Source organism: Canis lupus, chromosome 23 (genome assembly GCF_048164855.1).
Source record: "Canis lupus baileyi chromosome 23, mCanLup2.hap1, whole genome shotgun sequence".
Taxonomy (NCBI): Eukaryota; Metazoa; Chordata; class Mammalia; order Carnivora; family Canidae; genus Canis; species Canis lupus.
The window spans coordinates 24,898,238-24,919,549 of NC_132860.1; the positions used below are offsets into that span (position 1 = coordinate 24,898,238).

Below are 21,312 nucleotides of genomic sequence, written 5' to 3' on the forward strand. Positions count from 1 at the left end.
GTCCCCTTCCTGACTTTTTTACTTAATCAAATTCTTTCTCAAACTCTCAATTAATAGCTGGCTAGTAGATAAGAGAGTAATGATAAGGTACATGTAGGTAAGGGAAGATCAGAAGATATAGAAAGTGTAAATAATAGACAAATAGGTGCAGTAGATATTGTTAACTTTTGCTTACAGTTAACAGTTGCATTCCTAGTGATTAAAAGTCCATTCTCATACCATCTTTATGTACCTTTGATTTTTATAAGACTATGTTTTCATCCCTCAAGAACTTTATCAGATCACATATTATAGCCAAATTAGCCTGACCTCTACAATTGATTAATTCTGCATGATCCCACTTGTTTCTACCAGTATCCATACAGACACCTACAACAAGCGCAGGATCCTAGTATTAACATAAGGCAGGCAATATAGCCTGCTAAAGCCCTAGAGACTCAGATTCTCACCATATGGTGGTGGTTCTGAGTCAAAAGCCAGGTTCTGAGCCTCATCTATGAGTAATCATGGGTTTTATGGCCTGAAAAACCTATCGAATATCCCCCCACTTTCCTTTCTCTTCTCAGTCCTGATCTTCCCCTCTTGAAAAGTAACCACATTTGAGTCCTCCATCCAATCGTCCTGACCTTTAATCATTACATTACCCCTTTATTGTCATATAGGCAGATGGGTCAGAAAGAAATGAGAGTATAGATGGGATAGAATTCACAGGCAGAGGGAAGACTGGTAAGAGTCTCTAGTCACTTACATTCACCATAAAGAGAGCTCCATAGCCATGCCATTCACCCTACAACCTCAGCCTAGACATCACGGATTCAGACACAAGTGGAAAGGGCTCCTTTTATCCCTGGTAATGATAACTTCACCTCCTGCCTTGCATCACTTCCCAATGCTCTACAACCTTCTTATCCTGGATGTTTCTTATGAGAACTAACTCACATATTTTCTGTTGCCCCATTCTGTTTCAGCCACAGCAAAATAATGAATCCCAATGGTTTCATCTCTCAAGGCTTCCTAGAGTTCATAGCAGGGCAGTAAGGTCTTATCTACCCACCCTACCTGGACCTAACCATGCAGTTCACAAACTACAGCCAGCAGAACCCAAACTCTTTTCTGCTCATGGGAATTCCTGGCCTGGAGGCATCTCACTTTTGGATTGCATTTCCCTTCTGCTCCATGTATGCACTAGCAGTGTTTGGCAACATGGCAGTGCTGCTGGTGGTGCGATCGGAGCCTGCCCTGCACCAGCCCATGTACCTATTCCTATGTATGCTGTCCATCATTGACCTGGTACTCTGCACTTCTACTGTGCCCAAGCTCCTTGCACTTTTTTGGACAAATGATACTGAGATCAACTTTGGGGCCTGTGCTACCCAGATGTTTTTTATCCATGGCTTTTCAGCTGTTGAATCTGGTATCCTGCTAGCAATGGCCTTTGACCGCTACTTGGCCATCTGCCAGCCACTCCACTATGGGTCATTGTTGCCTCCAGAGGCTGTGGGCAAGCTGGCAGCTGCTGCTGTGTTTCGTGGCTTGGGGCTCATGACCCCACTCACCTGCTTACTGGCAAGACTGAGCTACTGTAGCCGAGTGGTGGCCCATTCCTACTGTGAGCATATGGCTGTGGTAAAGCTGGCATGTGGGGGCACACGGCCAAACAACATCTATGGCATCACTGCTGCCACACTAGTTGTGGGCACAGACTCAATTTGCATCGCTGTCTCCTATGCGCTCATCCTCCGGGCTGTGTTAGGCCTCTCCTCCAAAGAAGCAAGGGCTAAGACATTTGGTACTTGTGGCTCCCACCTGGGTGTCATTCTTCTCTTCTATACACCAGGACTCTTCTCATTCTACACACAACGCTTTGGCCAGCATGTTCCCCGGCACATCCACATCCTCCTGGCTGACCTCTACCTTGTTGTACCACCCATGCTCAACCCTATCATCTATGGCATGAAGACCAAACAGATCCGGGTTGGAGCCCTTCGACTGCTGAAGCGGGGCATTGTTCAGTCTTAAGTCTTCAACCCCACCCTGGAGCCCTATCTTCTTCCCTGAGGCTTTGGGCAATTGTTGGAATAGGCCATTGAGAGGATGTGACCATCAGTTAACCTGTGAACTGGTTTGGGGGAATTGGAGGTTGTTATCCCCTCCCCTATCCCTAGGATATACATTCTGCCCATCATTCCCACAGTGAGCACTGTTCCAAATACACAACCTTGAGAGAGTAAGGTGATGTTGAGCCCATCTGGACAGTATACATGACTGAACCCAGTTAAGGCCTCTATATAAACTTTTAATATTTGGCAGGTGAGTACCTGTCCTGTGGCCACCAAAGCAAATCTCATAAGTTCCCTTGCTTTTTAAACCTGCCACCTACCTGTCTGGAGTGGCCTGCCTCTTTCCTTGGTCTCTTCTTTCTGTCTGTGTATGGGCGCTAATTTGTGAACCAATGGTAATATTTAAGAGACCAACATTTCCCATCATGGTGGAAAGAGAGAAACCCGCACTCAATGGTATCCTTACTTTGATAAGGAGATATAGCACAAGTCTGATGGGTTAAGAACCATCAAATATTTCCCACTTGTGATGTAGATATGGTTCCAAAGCCTAGGGATCCCCTGTCTATTGGGAAACATGGCAATCAAGCTGATGATTGCCTCCCAGGGAATTCCACACTGCCTTTCTGACATGGCTGCAACCTTCTAGGAGACCTTGATAAAATGAGAAAGATATGCCTGATGATCCGACAAGGAAAAATAACCCTCATCTACAGTCAGGTGTTCCTACTCTGATACAGACACATGAATACCTCCTCAGTGAACTTCAAGTCTGACAGGAGAAACACCTACACAGAGAAGAGAAGCCAAAAGTTGGAGATGGAGCACTCAGCAATGGGCCACAAGGACAAATGTGTCCATTGTACAGAGGAATAAGCAACAAGGTGTAATGTCAATCTAGGAAGGTTCTCTGAAAAGCGAGAATTTTTGTCTTTTCACTGAGTTTGCACTATGCTAAAATCTAGGGATATGGACTTGATTAGGTAAAAAGTCCTTATGAAGACTGCTCACTTAGAGAACTACAAATATGGAGAAAACAGTGAAACCAAATTAGTGTAATTAGCCAAATTAAGCAAATGTGATTAGGATAAGCATGGGGACCACACTTGCTCAGGAAAAAGAAGTCCCTCGTCCCATTCCACCTCTATATGGGTAAGAAAACCTGCTTTCTTAGAAGACTTCAACTATGCCTAGGTGTAATGTGTGGGGAAAAAGCCTCAGGCTAGATGATATCAAGTCTTCTGTTCCCTGGAAGTGGCCATATGGAGCTCCACCAAGCCTCAAAGCTCCAGAGAAAAGATCAAACCCCTTCTTTGGAGAGAAAATTAGAGAAAGCAGTCTCATTTAACCTTCTGAGCAGGTTTTAAAAATGAAAGTAGTAGCTGTGATTAGAAGACCCATTAGGATCCAGAAGTTCTCAGAGTCTCTGACATCCCTGCTCAGAATCTGCATGCAGATTAGGAGGGAGTTAATAAGTATTTGGCTCAGGCAAAATATTCTAATAATTTAGGGAAGAGCTTGCACAGGAGAAGGCCACTAGCAACTCAGGAAGACCTAGGTCATCAGAACTTTTGGTTACAGCAGTGGATTAGCTTAACGCTGCAGTGCCTCATGAGGATGTGCATTACCTTCTTGTAGTCTTATAACCATCTGATGAGGAGCATATAATTATCCCCACTTTAAGAGCCAGAGGCAGAATATTAGGAAGGTAATGACTTGTCCAAGAAATCAAGTAAATATCAGAGACAGAATTCAGATCTTGTTAACTTTAAATTCTGTGTTGTTTACCCCTTACCAGGTGAGTTCCTATAAATCTATTAGTTGGAACCAAAAATCTAATAAAATTTAATCTAGGAATGAGGAGATAATTATTTTCCTAATATCATTGACATTTCTGAGAATTTGCAACATGCCAAACACCGTTCTAGGGTTTGGAAATTTAATGGTGATTCAGGAAGATCTATCCCTGGTGACAACTTGAATAGGAGACCTCAGCAAACCTCCGCCCCTCACCCATGTACTCTGTGACTCCTGTCTTACCATAATAATTCTTCCTTCACACTAAGGCTCAAAATTAGTATTTTTAATTTGCCCACAAATAGCCTAGGTTGCTAGGTAACTAGAGACCACATATTGGTCAATAAATTCTAGTCCCCAGAATATTCAAATTATGGTAGAAATCAAGAATACCGGCTATACTCTATTTGGGATCATTGGTTACAGTTGGATTTATTTTTCCAAAACTATTTTTAATGAGGTATAATTTACCTAAAATAAAATGCATTTGTTAAATATATAGTTAGATGAGATCTGACAAATGTGTGGATCAGTATAACCACCATCTTAAGATACAGAATATTTTTATAATTCCAGAAAGTTCCCAATGCTTTCTAGGTAATACTCTTAGAGGACCCCATGCAGAAAACCACTGTTTGATTTTTGATCACCTTGGATCAAACTTACTGTTCTAGAAGTTCCTTTAATTGGAATGATACAATATATATTTTATGTGTCCAACTTCCTTGGTCCAACATGTTTTTGAGATTCATTTGTATCATTTTGTGCATCAGCTGTTGATTCTTTTTTATTTGCTAATATTTCATTGCATGAATATGCCACACTTTAACTATTTTGGAACACTTGAGTTACTTCCCTTTTTTATTTGGCTATTATAAATAAAGCTGCTATGAATATTTCTTAAACTAAAAGTAGAATTTCTGGGTTCTAAGGTACGTTTACTAGAACCTGCCAAATGGTTTTCCAAAGTAATTGTACCATTTTATACTCTCGCCAGTGATATGACACTTCTGAGTTGTTATGCATCCTGATCAACACTTGAAACTATTTTTTTTATTTTAACTATTCCAATATGTGTAAAATGGTAATTTGTGGGTTTAATTTGCATTTTCTGATGACTGACAGTAAGCAACCTTTTATGTTTACTGTTCATGCATACATTCTATGAAATGTCTGATAATGTCTTTTGTCCATTTTTAATTGAATTCCTCGCTTATTGATTTGTACTAGCCATTTATATACTCTGAATACAAGTCATTTGTTATATAAAAATAATGAAAATACTGGCTAATTTTGTGACTTGCCTTTTGATTTCTTCTAGGTGTCTTGATAAAAAGAAAATTTTAATTATGATAAACTCAATTAGCAATCCTATTCATAGTTAGTGTTTTGTTTTACAGATTTAACTTTTAATTTTAGCTCTGTGATCCAATGCAAAAAAATACCCACCATTTGCTTCGACGTGGATAGAACTGGAGGGTATTATGCTGAGTGAAATAAGTCAATCGGAGAAGGACAAACATTATATGGTTTCATTAATTTGGGGAATATATACATATATATATATATATATATATATATATATATATATATATATATATTATGTTGGCAAATTGAACACCAATAAAAAATAAATTTATAAAAAAAATGAGAAACTCCTAACTCTGGGAAACGAACTAGGGGTAGTGGAAGGGGAAGTGGGTGGGAGTGTGGGGGTGACGGGCACTGAGGGGGGCACTTGACGGGATGAGCACTGGGTGTTATTCTGTATGTTGACAAATTGAACACCAATAAAAAATAAATTTATAAAATAAAAAAAGTCAATTAGTACACTCTAACAATAGAATGAAGGAGAAAAATCATGATTACCTAAGTATATAGAAAAAATTATGACCAAATTCAACACCATCTGGATAACTTTCAATCCTGGTAAAGGATACCTATGAAATACCTACAGGCACCCCAAAAACTTTCCTCCTAAGTATCATATTAACTGTAGGTATATATTCCCCAAATGAATGAGACCATATAATGTTTGTCCTTCTCCAATTGACTTATTTCACTCAGCATAATACCCTCCAGTTCCATCCACGTCAAAGCAAATGGTGGGTATTTGTCGTTTCTTTTTTTAAATAAATTTATTTTTTATTGGTGTTCAATTTGACAACATACAAAGTAACACCCAGTGCTCCTCCCATTAAGTGCCCACCTCAGTGCCGCCACCCAGTCACCCCCAGCCCCCGCCCACGTCCCCTTTCACCACCCCTCATTCGTTTCCCAGAGTTAGGAGTCTTTCATGTTCTGTCTCCCTTTCTGATATTTCCGACTCATTTTTTCTCCTTTCCCCTTTATTCCCTTTCACTATTTTTTATATTCCCCAAATGAATGAGACCATATAATGTTTGTCCTTCTCCGATTGACTTATTTCACTCAGCATTATACCCTCCAGTTCCTTCCACGTTGAAGCAAATGGTGGGTATTTGTCGTTTCTAATGGCTGAGGAATATTCCATTGTATACATAAACCACATCTTCTTTATCCATTCATCTTTCGATGGACACCAAGGCTCCTTCCACAGTTTGGCTATTGTGGACATTGCTGCTAGAAACATCAGGGTGCAGGTGTCCCAGTGTTTCATTGCTTCTGTATCTTTGGGGTAAATCCCCAGCAGTGCAATTGCTGGGTCGTAGGGCAGTTCTATTTTTAACTCTTTGAGGAACCTTCACACAGTTTTCCAGAGTGGCTGCACCAGTTCACATTCCCACCAACAGTGCAGGAGGGTTCCCCTTTCTCCACATCCTCTCCAACATTTGTGGTTGCCTTCCTTGTTAATTTTCCCCATTCTCACTGGTATGAGGCGGTATCTCATTGTGGTTTTGATTTGTATTTCCCTGATGGCAAGTGATGCAGAGCATTTTCTCATGTGCATGTTGGCCATGTCTATGTCTTCCTCTGTGAGATTTCTGTTCATGTCTTTTGCCCATTTCATGATTGGATTGTTTGTTTCTTTGGTGTTGAGTTTAAGAAGTTCTTTATAGATCTTGGAAACTAGCCCTTTATCTGATACGCTAATTGAATTTTAAATGTTAAACTCCCCTAATATTCCTGGAATAAGCCCCACTTGGTTATGATATACTATCAAATTTGCATATTGCTGAAATCAGTTTGCTAAGATTTTGATAGGAATCACTGTGTCGATGTTTATGACACATACTGATCTTGTAATATTCCTTCTTATAGTTTCCTTGTCAAGGTCTTATCAGAGTTTTGTTTACCTCCTAAAATGAATTAAAGTATTCCCTATTGCTCTATTTTCTGAAAATGTTCAAATAATATTTATTCCTAAAATATTTGATAGAATTACACAGAAAGAAATCTGAGTCTGAATTTTCCTTTGTTTTTTATTTTACATTTAATTTTTAATGAATCTAGCTCTATTCAAATTTTCTTTTTTCTTAGAATAACAATTGTCATAAATTACCAACATATGTATAAAATCATTCATATATCCCCTTATTACCCTTTAATTTCTGTAGGACATGTCATCTCTTATTATACTGGCTACTCATATTTACTTTGTCCTGTTTTGTCATACTGTAGGGGAGAGAGGTGTGTCAGTTTTATTAATTTTTAGAACCAGACTGTAGCTTTGATTTTTCTGTTTTTCTTTAACTTCTTCTCTTTATTGCCACTCTTCTATTTAGTTTGGGTTTAATTTGCTTTTCTATTTATAGCTTCTTAATGTGGAAACTTAGACCTTTTATTTTTAAACCTTTTTTTCCTAATAAAAAATTCACATGTATAAGCTTCTCTCTCTGTGTTGCTTTAGCTGAGTCCACAAATTTTGATATGTTGTGTTAAAATATTTTGTACTAGTGTTTGATTTTTGTGACCAATTGGTTAAGTGTGTTGTTTGCTCTTCAAGTACTTGGTAAATTTCAATATATATTATCACTATTAACTTATAATTTAATTCCATTATGATTGGAAAACATATACTGTATTTCAGCCCTTCATAATGTGTTCAGACTTGTTTTATGGCACTGATATATTCTATTTGGGTGAATATTCCATGTGCATTTCAAATTAATATTTCTTCATGTTTGAAGTATATTTTATGATTATCACTTAGTCAAAGGTCAGCTATACCATATCTTTAAATCATTTGTATCTGGTTCTTCTATCAGTACCTGACAGGACTGTTAAAATTTCCAATTACAATTGTGGGTTTCTCTAATTTTCCTTTTATTTCTATCCATTTTGTTTTGTGTATTTTGAATATCTGTTATTGGGTGTATACACAATTATAATTTTTATATATTCCTTTTTTAATGTTTTATTTAAGTTAAATTTAACATACACTATATTATTGGTTTCAGGAGTAGAATTTAGTGATTCATTAATTTCATATAATACCCACAGCTCATTACAGCAAGTGCCCTCCTTAATGCCCATCACCCAATTACCCTATCCCCCCCACATCCCCTCTAGCAATCCTGTTTGGTTTTGGTTTTGTTTTGTTGAAATGGTACAAATAGAAAATGGCTTTATTTTCCTTTTTTGTATATTTTTTATTGGAGGTTTGATTTGCCAACATACAGTATAACACGCAGTGCTCATCCTGTCAGGTGCCCCCTCAGTGCCCAGCACCCAGTCACCCCATCCCCTTGCCCACCTCCCCTTCCACCACCCCTTGTTCGTTTCCCAGAGTTAGGAGTCTCTCATATTCTGTCTCCCTCTCTTATCTTTCCCACACATTTTCCCCGTTAATCCCTTTCATTATTTCTTTTTTTTTAAGATTTGTTTATTTATTTATTTATTTATTTATTTATTTATTTATTTATTTATTTATGATAGACATAGAGAGAGAGGGAGGGAAAGACAGAGAGAGAGAGAGAGAGAGAGAGGCAGGCAGAGACACAGGCAGAGGGAGAAGCAGGCTCTATGCCCAGAGCCCGACGCGGAACTCGACCCCGGGACTCCAGGATCGCGCCCTGGGCCAAAGGTAGGCGCCAAACCGCTGAGCCACCCAGGGATACCCTCTTTCACTATTTCTTATATTCTCCTGAATGAATGAAACCATATGTTTGTCCTTCTCCAATTGACTTACTTCACTCGGCTTAATACCCTCCAGTTCCATCCACGTTGAAGCAAATGGTGGGTATTTGTCCTTTCTTTTTTATATATATATAATTTTTTTTATTGGTGTTCAATTTGCCAACATATAGAATAACACCCAATGCTCATCCCGTCAAGTGCCCACTTCAGTGCCCATCACCCAGTCACCCCCTCCCTCCGTCCACCTCCCCTTCCACCACCCCTAGTTCATTTCCCAGAGTTAGGAGTCTTTCATGTTCTGTCTCCCTTTCTGATATTTCCCACTCATTTTTTCTCCTTCCCCTTTATTCCCTTTCACTATTTTTTATATTCCCCAAATGAATGAGACCATATGTTTGTCCTTCTCCTATTGACTTATTTCACTCAGAATAATACCCTCCAGGTCCATCCACATCGAAGTCTAATGGCTGAGTAATATTCCATTGTATACATAGAACACATCTTTATCCATTCATCTTTCGATGGACACCAAGGCTCCTTCCACAGTTTCCGAGAGTTGTCTGTTATGGTTTGCCTCCCTCCCTGTTTTCATCTTATTTGAATTGACACTTTTAGTATTATAAAATGATCCTCTTTATCTTGAGGAGTAATCTGCTTTTTTAAAAAAAGATTTTATTTATTCATGAGAGACAGAGAGAGAGAGGCAGAGACACAGGCAGAGGGAGAAGCAAGCTCCATGCAGGGAGCATGATGGACTCGATCCCAGGACTCCAGGATCATGCCCTGGGCAGAAGGCAGCACTAACCCGCTGAGTCACCCAGGGATCCCCGAGTAATCTGCTTTTAAGTTAATTTTGCCTGATATTATACAATCAACTTTCTTCTTTATAGTACATCATTTTGCATCTTTTTACATTGAAACTATCAATGGGGGATCCCTGGGTGGCGCAGCGGTTTGGTGCCTGCCTTTGGCCCAGGGCGCGATCCTGGAGACCCGGGATCGAATCCCACGTCGGGCTCCCGGTGCATGGAGCCTGCTTCTCCCTCTGCCTGTGTCTCTGCCTCTCTCTCTCTCTCTCTCTGTGTGTGACTGTCATAAATAAATAAAAAAATATATATATATATATAAAAAAGAAACTATCAATGGCTTTACATTTAGTTACCTGTAAAGACCAAAACGTTGAGCCTTACTTAAGTATCTAGTCTGACAAATTCTGTTTAACTGGAATATGTAGTGTGTTTACATTTAAGATTATAATATACTTGGGTTTAAGTCTATCATACTGTTTGTTTTGTATTTGCCTTCTTTGTTCCTTTATTTCTCCTGTATCAAATTTTGGGGGATGGGGTTAATTGGACATACTTTGAAATACTATTCTATTCCTTCTACTTATGTTTAAAATACTTCATGTTCATGTGTGGGAAATATCGGAAAGGGAGACAGAACATAAAGACTCCTAACTCTGGGAAACGAACTAGGGGTGATGGAAGGGGAGGAGGGCGGAGGGTGGGGGTGAATGGGTGATGGGCGCTGAGGGAGGCACTTGACAGGATGAGCACTGGGTGTTATTCTGTATGTTGGTAAATTGAACACCAATAAAAAATAAATTTATTATTAAAAAATAAAAATAAAATAAAATACTTCATGTTCATATAAGTACCTCTAGGATTATATATCCCTAATTTATCACAATCTTTCTTGAATTAATGTTATAATATTCTTCTGTTTTACATCAAGTGACATAACAGTTCAGTTCCATTTACTGTCCTTCATGCTATTTTTACATGTATTTTATTAAAATACATGTACATGTATTTTGTGTGGTTTTTGGGGGGGTTGTGTTTTTTTTATTGGAGTTCAATTTGCCAACATATAGCTTATCACCCAGTGCTCATCCCATCACATTACCCCCTCAGTGCCCATCACCCAGTCACCCCAACCCCCTGCCCACCTCCCTTTCTACCACCCCTTGTTCATTTCCCAGAGTTAGGAGTCTCTCATGTTCTGTCACCCTCACTGATATTTCCCACTCATTTTCTCTCCTTTCCCCTTTACTCCCTTTCACTATTTTTTTATATTCCTCAAAGATACAGATTCAGTGAAAGGCTGGAACACCTGCACCCAATGTTTATAGCAGCAATGTCCACAATAGCCAAACTGGGAGGAGCCTCGGTGTCCATCGAAAGATGAATGGATAAAGAAGCTGTGGTCTATATATACAATGGAATATTACTCAGCCATTAGAAACAACAAATACCCACCATTTGCTTCGAGGTGGATGGAACTGAAGGGTATTATGCTGAGTGAAGTAAGTCAATCCGAGAAGGACAAACATTATATGGTCTCATTCACTTACATATATTTTGTATGCATTATATACTTTGAAAACTATTTTAATTAAACTACTTTATAGAAAAAAAACTAAAGAATTTAATAAAAGAAAACTATTTAATGCACACATTTACTATTTTCAGTGCTCTTCTTTCCTACCTGTAGATCTAAATTTTCATATAATATTTCTCTTCAACATGAAGAACTTCCTTTAGCATTTTTGTAGTATAAATTTGTTGGAAAAAAATTTTCTCAGCTTTTATCTGAAAATATTCTTACTTAAAATGTATTTTTGATTAAAAAAATTTTGCTAGCTATAGAATTCTAGATTGACAGTATTATTTTTCCTTTTAGCACTTTAAATATATTGACCTTTTATTTTTTGACCCTATTTTTTTATGAAAATCAGTCATCATTATTACCATATATGTATCTTTTTCCAGAAACTTTGGTTACATTTATTTCTTTATATTTAGTTTCCATCAGTTTGACTTTGTGTCAATGTATAATTTTCTTTGTATTGATTTTGCTTGTGACTCTGAATATCCTGGGTCTGTGGGTTAATTTTATAATTTTGTGATAAAATTTCAAAAATGTTTTTAATTATTTCACCAAGTATTTTTCTGACCCATTCTTCTCCTTCTGGGACTTCAATCACCTAAGTGTAAGACTACTTGATAGAGACCCAAATATCATTCCTTTTTTTTTTTTCATTCCATTTTTTTAAACCCTTTTTTCTCTGTTTCTATTAACTGGTTAATAGAATACTGGATAATTTTTATTGATTTGATTTTCAAGTTCTTGATCCTTCCTTTTGCATTGTCCAGTCTGATGTTATTCCCAACAATGATTTTACTTCAGCTATATTTTCAGATCTAGAATTTAATTCTTTTATGCAATTACTAAATTTCCCCTTAAATCCCCATATCCTCATGAGGTAATCAGGAGAACCACTGGATCTGGGCAATCAGGGGCTCCTCACCTCCTTCCTTGTCCTTGAGATGTATGTTCTGCCTGCCATTCTCAAACTGGGAGCTGTTCCAAGGACATACCCTTGATATGTACAATAATTTTCCAGTGTATAAGTAGACATTGTAAATGATATATTGAAAAATCTCTGGCCCTGTTATCTTGCTTTGAGGAGTTCTTAGTTTTTGTTGAGCAGGTATAGTTAACTTATTGATGGGTCGACCATTTTAAGAGGTTTAACTTTAGGCTTTCAGATTTTATTATTTCATTTTTTCTCTTGTTCCAAGAACAAAGCCCTTAGAATGTGGATGTACTATTAAGGCACAGATTTTCTGAAGGTTTAAAGTCTCAGGTGTTACCAATTGTTCTCAACCTAGGAAGACAGAGTTTGATATTTTAGTTTCACTAACAACAGGAAATTGCTGATATCAGGGATGCTATCCTATTTAACCTATTGTACAGTTACTTTCTTAGTTGCAGTCTCTCTGACCTTGTAATACAGGAAAAATTATACCTGGTGACCAGGATCACTACACACACTCTTCCTTCATTCTTGTCCAGCTGGTTCATCATAACATGTACTGCTCTATTGTCTCATCTTCTCCTTAGGGCCACCTGTCCTCCTCACTCAAGGGTTTACTTTAGTGTGTTTTAGTTTCTTTGTCCTTTCTGATATCCACTATTTAAGCATTCTCCCAGAAGGGTTAGAGGTTCAAGCCTCTCTAATGACACTGCTTTTCTCTATCTTATAACTCCAGTAGGCCTGGGGGCCAACATTCTACCCTATTCAGATGACTGATTAGATGGGATTAAGCAAGTTATTGCTATTAAAATGCTTTGAAGCAATGAATAGATGTAAAATAATTGCCTGGACCATCTGAAGAGTCTGAAGACATAAAAAAAAAAAGTCTGAAGACAGACACTAAATGTTTGGTGGCTAGAAACAGGAGAATGTCTATGTGAAGTGGGTCAGGACAATCCATTAAGTTTTTCTAAGAAATAGAGACAGTTGTTGGTCTTAAGATTGGTATGCAGAACCTGAGCCACCCTAGAATACAAGTCAGAAGAGGAAAAGACAGCAAAGAAGGGAAGCAACTGATGAACTAAGAATCCGTAATTTTATTATGTTAATACAGTATCTCTCAACTGGAACTCAGACTTCCGGGATTCTTGGTAGGGGAAATAAGAGGTACACCACATTTATAACTTCTACAATTTTCTTTGCATGTAAGTTATCTCCTTCTAGAAGCAAATATTATATTTCTCCACCTACATTGTTCTAAGGTATACCCTGGTTTGGAAGTGCTGAAATAGATCTTTTTTTTTTAATTTTTATTTATTTATGATAGTCACAGAGAGAGAGAGAGAGAGAGGCAGAGACACAGGCAGAGGGAGAAGCAGGCTCCATGCACCGGGAGCCCGATGTGGGATTCGATCCCAGGTCTCCAGGATCGTGCCCTGGGCCAAAGGCAGGCGCCAAACCGCTGCGCCACCCAGGGATCCCTGAAATAGATCTTGAAGAGAGCTAGAAACTTCTTGCAAAGCACCGGCTTCAAATAAGGTCACATCATGATTCCCAGGAAGAGAAACCGTCCTTTTCTTGCTAGGGGAAAAGAAGTGCTTCTGCCAGCCTGGAAAGTTAAGAAAATATTGAAGATACAGTAGTTTCAGGTTCATCCACTGAAATGCCTCTTTTTGGCTCGTAAGGTCCAATACTTTTTGTATTAGGAAATTTACCTTGGTGTAGATGACTTATTGAAACTCTACATTCAGTCATCTTTATATTTCTGCCAGCCTTAAAATCCAATCCTGGGTCTTATTTTCAGTAGTCTGTATTCTGGCTGCAGGAAATTAGAGTCCCTTTTAAAGCTACCATAGAGGACCTCTGCCTTTTACTGGTCTAGGCCAGAAATAAGATTTTTTTTAACTCCAATTTTCTGCATAGGTGGGACATAGTCTTCTTAGCCTAAAGATTAGGAGCAGGAGCTTTAGATACATGTACAAAGACTTTTTTAAAACTAATGACAAAATCTAAAAACATGTATATATATATATAAATCTGATAATCTAAACTGGGCAAACTAGTAGCGAAGCTTTCTAGAAGTCACCTTAGGACTCCACCTGTGTCAGGCTCAGATATTTCAGTAGTTATCAGGTCTGCAGAGCAGAGGAAAACATTACTGGTGGAACATGCTGGGATGTCTGTATCCTGAAGGTAAAATAGTAGAGACACAGACTACCCCAGATCTCTTCTAGCTCTTAATGTCAGTGGAGCCATGGAATGTAAGAATGGTTGTGCATGGTGAAAGCAAAAAAAATGAAAGAAGTTTCCAAGTTCAGCATTGCTGTTGAGAAAAGGTAAAAATGACAAAGCCAAGGGACCCCTTCAATCATAGATTGGATGTCTAATATCCAAGCTTAATTCTGCTAACCCTCTGAATAGGACTTTTCCAGCTTTGAGGCCTGTATACAACATTTTTTGCTTTAACTGCTTGTGATCCTGAACACTCATGTCAGCTGAGGGTTTCTAATAGAGGGTTTCTTTTTTTTTTTTTTTTGAGGGTTTCTTTTTTTAAGATTTTATTTATTTATTCATGAGAGACACACACGGCGGGGGGTGCAGAGACACAGGCAGAGGGAGAAGCAGGCTCCATGCAGGGAGCCCAACGCAGGACTTGATCCCGGGACCCCAGGATCACGCCCTGGGCCTAAGGCAGGCGCTAAACCGCTGAGCCACCCAGGGATCCCCTAATAGAGAGTTTCTAATAGAGATCAGAACCTTCCTATTATTGGTTTAGAGGGTACAAAGGGCAGAGGGGCCTGGATAAGAGTTCTTCAATACAAGATTTGCAGACCTGATGAGAAACTTTGTCATGTAGCACAAGCTATCTTTTTAAACGACCTCTTCTTCAAAAGTAGCCCGTCAAACTAGACTTACTGAAGCCTTTGGTAGCTACTACTAGACACAATATTCCAAAATGATAACTAAACTTGTCGTTTGTTATCCTTGTTTCTTGACCTCTGTGGGCAGGATCTGTGACCTTCAGACATATAGGGTTGGTAGTGGCCTCCTCCTAGTTACTGATAAGCACAGGGATCTGAGTTCCTTAGAATCTATGCTACAGTGGCCACATAAATACATCTAATAGGGGAAATGACCTTCCAGCTGGAACTGCATGTATTGGTTTCACAGCTCCGCACCCTGCCTCCTGCCTCTGAGTTCCTCATTCTCTCTTAGTTCATTAAAATAATACATAGAAATGACGACAATCATTAAATTACCAATTATCTGAATGGCTATGGATAGAAGCAAGAAGTTCCAAATAGCTCTATTATGGCTTTTTCCATTAAATTTGAGTGGTGGTTTTCCACCAGGAATATCCCTATTTCAGTTCTCCATGAAATGTTTGGTTATTTTAGAGCTGAACAGGCCAAGGGCAATGCTAGTGCTGAAGTGGGACACCCTTCAGTTTATGGGTAAAATTTCTTCTGGAAATTTGCAAACAGCTTTGGGAAAATCTCCACAAAAAACTTAAGCTCCTCTCTGAGCAGTATTCTTGGAAACAACCTTCTTGATCATGGGATATAGAGTCAGACCTTATCTCCAAGGCCTCTGACATCCATCCTCACCTCATTCCATCACAGTTTACTAACTGCTCATTATCCCCCAGAGGCCTGAGACATTCAGATCTTTTAGTCTTTTCTTTTCCTGAGGATTAGCCATCAATTTCTTTTGTCATTTGTCTTCCCTACTCATTTATTCAACAATATATATTAATCATCTATTATATGGTAGGCACTGCTCTTGGACCTAGGGATACATCAGTGAAAAGAATAGTCCCCAAACTTCTGGCTTCATGGAATTTATAATCTAGCAGATCCACCTACCTTGGAAGTGATTGGGCTATTCCACTTTTATGATTTTTGGGGGTTTTTTGTTTGTTTAAATTCAATGAGCCAACATGTAGTACATACTTAGTTTCCTATGTAGTATTCAATAATTCATCAGTTGCTTATAATACCCAGTGTTCATCACGTCACATGCCACCTTTACCATTGGTGCTTGAGAAACCAGTGCTATCCAGAAGTTCTACTGAGCAGCTTTCCTAGGTTTAACAGTACCAAAATTCAAGCTCAAAGCAGAGACAAAAAAAAAAAAAAAAAAAAAAAAAAAGCAGAGACGCACCTGAAGAAAATTAAGAGGAAACTATAGCTCCCCAGGCAGCACATTAGTGCTAGATAAATCAGCATATGCAGTATCATCCTGTGTGTTTCCCACTATCCACCCCCACCCTTTGTCTATTTCTTGATTTGTGAGCTGGTTAATATTGATTTTGGGAGAAAGCCAGTGTTAGGGTGAATATAGTTTACTTCTACCTAACAATATATATAATAGGAATATAGTTCTTCCATTTGCTTCAACGTGGATGAAACTGGAGGGTATTATGCTGAGTGAAATAAGTCAATCAGAGAAGGACAAAGATTATATGTTCTCATTCATTTGGGGAATATAAATAATAGTGAAAGGGAATAGAAGGGAAGGGAGAAGAAATGTGTAGGAAATATCAGAAAGGGAGACAGAACATAAAGACTCCTAACTCTGAAAAATGAACTAGGGGTGGTGGAAGGGGAGGAGGGCGGGGGGTGGGGGTGAGTGGGTGACAGGCACTGAGGGGGGCACTTGACAGGATGAGCACTGGGTGGTATTATGTATGTTGGCAAATTGAACACCAATAAAAAAATTTATTATTAAAAAATAAAGAATATAGTTCTGCTGTAGGCTTAAAATGAAATGGGGAGAAGGGAATCCAGTGGGGAAAAGGAGAGAGGTGCCTGCACAAATGGGTACACACACATATCCTCTCAGTTGCTATGGCTAAGTCCCCAAAAAGGGGATATCACTGTATTTAAGTCTGAAATAGTTTGGCTCTAATCAGACAGAGCAATAAGTGTTTTATTTATTTTTTTTATTTATTTATGATAGTCACAGAGAGAGAGAGAGAGGCAGAGACATAGGCAGAGGGAGAAGCAGGCTCCATGCACCGGGAGCCCGACGTGGGATTCCATCCCAGGTCTCCAGGATCGCGCCCTGGGCCAAAGGCAGGCGCCAAACCTCTGCGCCACCCAGGGATCCCCTATTTTTTGAGATTTTTTTAATAGAATAATTTTTTATTCATGTTCAATTTACCAACATACAGAATAACACCCAGTGCTCATCCCGTCATGTGTCCCCCTCAGTGCCCGGCACCCACTCACCCCCACCCCCGCCCTCCACCCCTTCCACCATCCCTAGTTCGTTTACCAGAGTTAGGAGTCTTTATGTTCTGTCTCCTTTTCTGATATTTCCCACACATTTCTTCTCCCTTCCCTTATATTCCCTTTCACTATTATTTCTATTCCCCAAATGAATGAGAACATACACTGTCCTTCTCCGATTGACTTACTTCACTCAACATAATACTCTCCAGTTCCATCCACGTTAAAGCAAATGGTGGGTATTTCTCGTTTCTAATGGGTGAGTAATATTCCATTGTATACATAAACCACATCTTATTTATCCATTCATCTTTCCATGGACAACGGGGCTGCTTCCACAGTTTGGCTATTGTGGACATTGCTGCTAGAAACATCGGGGTGCAGGTGTCCTGGCGTTTCATTGCATCTGCATCTTTGGGGTAAATCCACAACAGTGCAATTGCTGGGTTGTAGGGCAGGTCTATTTTTAACTCTTTGAGGAACCTCCACACAGTTTTTCAGAGTGGCTGCACCAGTTCACATTCCCACCAACAGTGTAAGAGGGTTCCCTTTTCTCTGCATCCTCTCCAACATTTGTGGTTTCCTGCCTTGTTAATTTTCCCCATTCTCCCTGGTGTGAGGTGGTATCTCATTGTGGTTTTGATTTGTATTTCCCTGATGGCAAGTGATGCAGAGCATTTTCTCATGTGTGTGTTGGCCATGTCTATGTCTTCCTCTGTGAGATTTCTCTTCATGTCTTTTGCCCATTTCATGATTGGATTGTTTGTTTCTTTGGTGTTGAGTTTAAGAAGTTCTTTATAGATCTTGGAAACTAACCCTTTATCTGATATGTCATTTGCAAATATTTTCTCCCATTCTGTAGGTTGTCTTTTAGTTTTGATGACTGTATCCTTTGCTGTGCAAAAGCTTCTTATCTTGATGAAGTCCCAATAGTTCATTTTTGCTTTTGTTTCTTTTGCCTTCGTGGATGTATCTTGCAAGAAGTTACTGTGGCCAAGTTCAAAAAGGGTGTTGCCTGTGTTCTCCTCTAGGATTTTGATGGAATCTTGTCTCACATTTAGATCTTTCATCCATTTTGAGTTTATCTTTGTGTAGGTGCAAGAGAGAGGTCTAGTTTCATTCTTCTGCATGTGGATGTCCAATTTTCCCAGCACCATTTATTGAAGAGACTGTCTTTATTCCAATGGATAGTCTTTCCTCTTTTATAGAATATTAGCTGACCATAAAGTTCAGGGTCCACTTCTGGGTTCTCTATTCTGTTCCATTGATCTATGTGTCTGTTTTTGTGCCAGTACCACACTGTCTTGATGACCACAGCTTTGTAGTACAACCTGAAATCTGGCATTGTGATGCCCCCAGATATGGTTTTCTTTTGTAAAATTCCCCTGGCTATTCGGGGTCTTTTCTGATTCCACACAAATCTTAAAATAATTTGTTCTAAATCTCTGAAGAAAGTCCATGGTATTTTGTTAGGGATTGCATTAAACGTGTAAACTGCCGTGGGTAACATTGACATTTTCAAAATATTAATTCTGCCAATCCATGAGCATGGGATATTTTTCCATCTCTTTGTGTCTTCCTCGATTTCCTTCAGAAGTGTTCTATAGTTTTTAGGGTATAGATCCTTTACCTCTTTGGTTAGGTTTATTCCTAGGTATCTTATGCTTTTGGTGCAATTGTAAATGGGATTGACTCCTTAATTTCTCTTTCTTCAGTCTCAGTGTATAGAAATGCCATTGATTTCTTGGCATTGATTTTGTATCCTGCCACACTACCAAATTGCTGCATGAGTTCTAGCAATCTTGGGGTGGAGGCTTTTGGGTTTTCTATGTAGAGTATCATGTCATCGGCAAAGAGGGAGAGTTTGACTTCTTCTTTGCCAATTTGAATGCCTATATTGTCTTTTTGTTGTATGATTGCTGAGGACTTCCAATACTATGTTGAATAGCAGTGGTGAGTGTGCACTTACCTGTCTTGTTCCTGATCTTAGGGGAAAGGCTCCCAGTGCTTCCCCATTGAGAATGATATTTGCTGTGGGCTTTTCGTAGATGTCAAGGAAAGTTCCCTCTATCCCTACACTCTGAAGAGTTTTGATCAGGGATGGATGCTGTATTTTGTCAAATGCTTTCTCTGCATCTAATGAGAGGATCATATGGTTCTTGGTTTTTCTCTTGCTGATATGATGAATCACATTGATTGTTTTACGAGTGTTGAACCAGCCTTGTGTCCCGGGGATAAATCCTACTTGGTCATGGTGAATAATTTTCTTAATTTGCTGTGGGACCCTATTGGCTAGTATCTTGTTGAGAATTTTTGCATCAATGTTCATCAGGGATATTGGTCTGTAATTCTCCTTTTTGGTGGGGTCTTTGTCTGGTTTTGGAATTAAGGTGATGCTGGCCTCATAGAATGAATTTGGAAGTACTCCATCTGTTTCTATCTTTTCAAACAGCTTTAGTAGTATAGGTATGATTTCTTCTTTAAACGTTTGATAAAATTCCCCTGGGAAGCCATCTGGCCCTGGACTCTTGTGTCTTGGGAGGTTTTTGATGGCTGCTTCAATTTCCTCCCTGGTTATTGGCCTGTTCAGGTTTTCTATTTCTTCCTGTTCCAGTTTTGGTAGTTTGTGGCTTTCCAGGAATGTGTCCATTTCTCCTAGATTGCCTAATTTATTGGCGTATAGCTGTTCATAATATGTTTTTTAAATCCTTTGTATTTCCTTGGTGTTGGTAGTGATCTCTCCTTTCTTATTCATGATTTTATTAATTTGAGTCTCCTCTCTCTTTTTTTAATAAGGTTGGCTAATGATTTATCTATCTTATTAATTCTTTCAAAGAACCAACTCCTGGTTCTGTTGATCTGTTCCACAGTTCTTCTGGTCTCGATTTCGTTGAGTTCTGCTCGAATTTTAATTAACTCTCTTCTTCTGCTGGGTGTGGGGTCCATCTGCTGTTTTTCTCTAGCTCCTTTATGTGTAAGGTTAGCTTTTGTATTTGAGTTCTTTCCAGTTTTTGAATGGATGCTTGTATTGCAATGTATTTCCCTCTTAGGACTGCTTTTATGGATCCCAAAGATTTTGAACGGTTGTATCTTCATTCTCATTAGTTTCTGTGAATCTTTTTAATTCTTCCTTAATTTCCTGGTTGACCCTTTCATCTTTTAGCAGGATGGTCCTTAACCTCCACGTGTTTGAGGTCCTTCCAAACTTCTTGTTGTGATTTAGTTCTAATTTCAAGGCATTATTGTCTGAGAATATGCAGGGGATGATCCCAATCTTTTGGTATCGGTTCAGTCCCGATTTGTGACCCAGTATGTGGTCTATTCTGGAGAAAGTTCCTTGTGCACTTGAGAAGAATGTGTATTCAGTTGAGTTTGGATGTAAAGTTCTGTAGATATCTGTGAAATCCATCTGTCCAGTGTATCATTTAAAGCTCTCGTTTCTTTGGAGATGTTGTGCTTAGAAGACCTATCGAGGGTAGAAAGAGCTAGATTGAAGTCAGCAAGTATAAGTGTATTATTATCTAAGTATTTCTTCACTTTGGTTATTAATTGGTTTAAATATTTGGCAGCTCCCAAATTCGGGGCATATATATTGAGGATTATTAAGTCCTCCTGTTGGATAGATCCTTTAAGTATGGGATAGTGTCCCTCTTCATCTCTCACTACAGTCCTCGGGGTAAATTTTAGTTTATCTGATATAAGGATGGCTACCCCTGCTTTCTTTTGAGGACCATTTGAATGGTAAATGGTTCTCCAACCTTTTATTTTCAGGCTGTAGGTGTCCTTCTGTCTAAAATGAGTCTCTTGTAGACAGCAAATAGATGGGTCCTGCTTTTTTATC

General features: G+C 38.9%; 1 protein-coding gene across 1 annotated transcript; it reads left to right on the forward strand.

Annotated features, from left to right (window-relative positions):
* The first annotated feature begins 980 nt into the window (after positions 1 to 980).
* On the forward strand, positions 981 to 5,124 carry LOC140615561 (olfactory receptor 52P1-like). The gene has a single exon (XM_072795422.1). The coding sequence runs from the start codon at positions 1,072 to 1,074 to the stop codon at positions 2,017 to 2,019; it is 948 nt and encodes a 315-aa protein (XP_072651523.1). The 5' UTR covers positions 981 to 1,071; the 3' UTR covers positions 2,020 to 5,124.
* Positions 5,125 to 21,312: the final 16,188 nt, after the last annotated feature.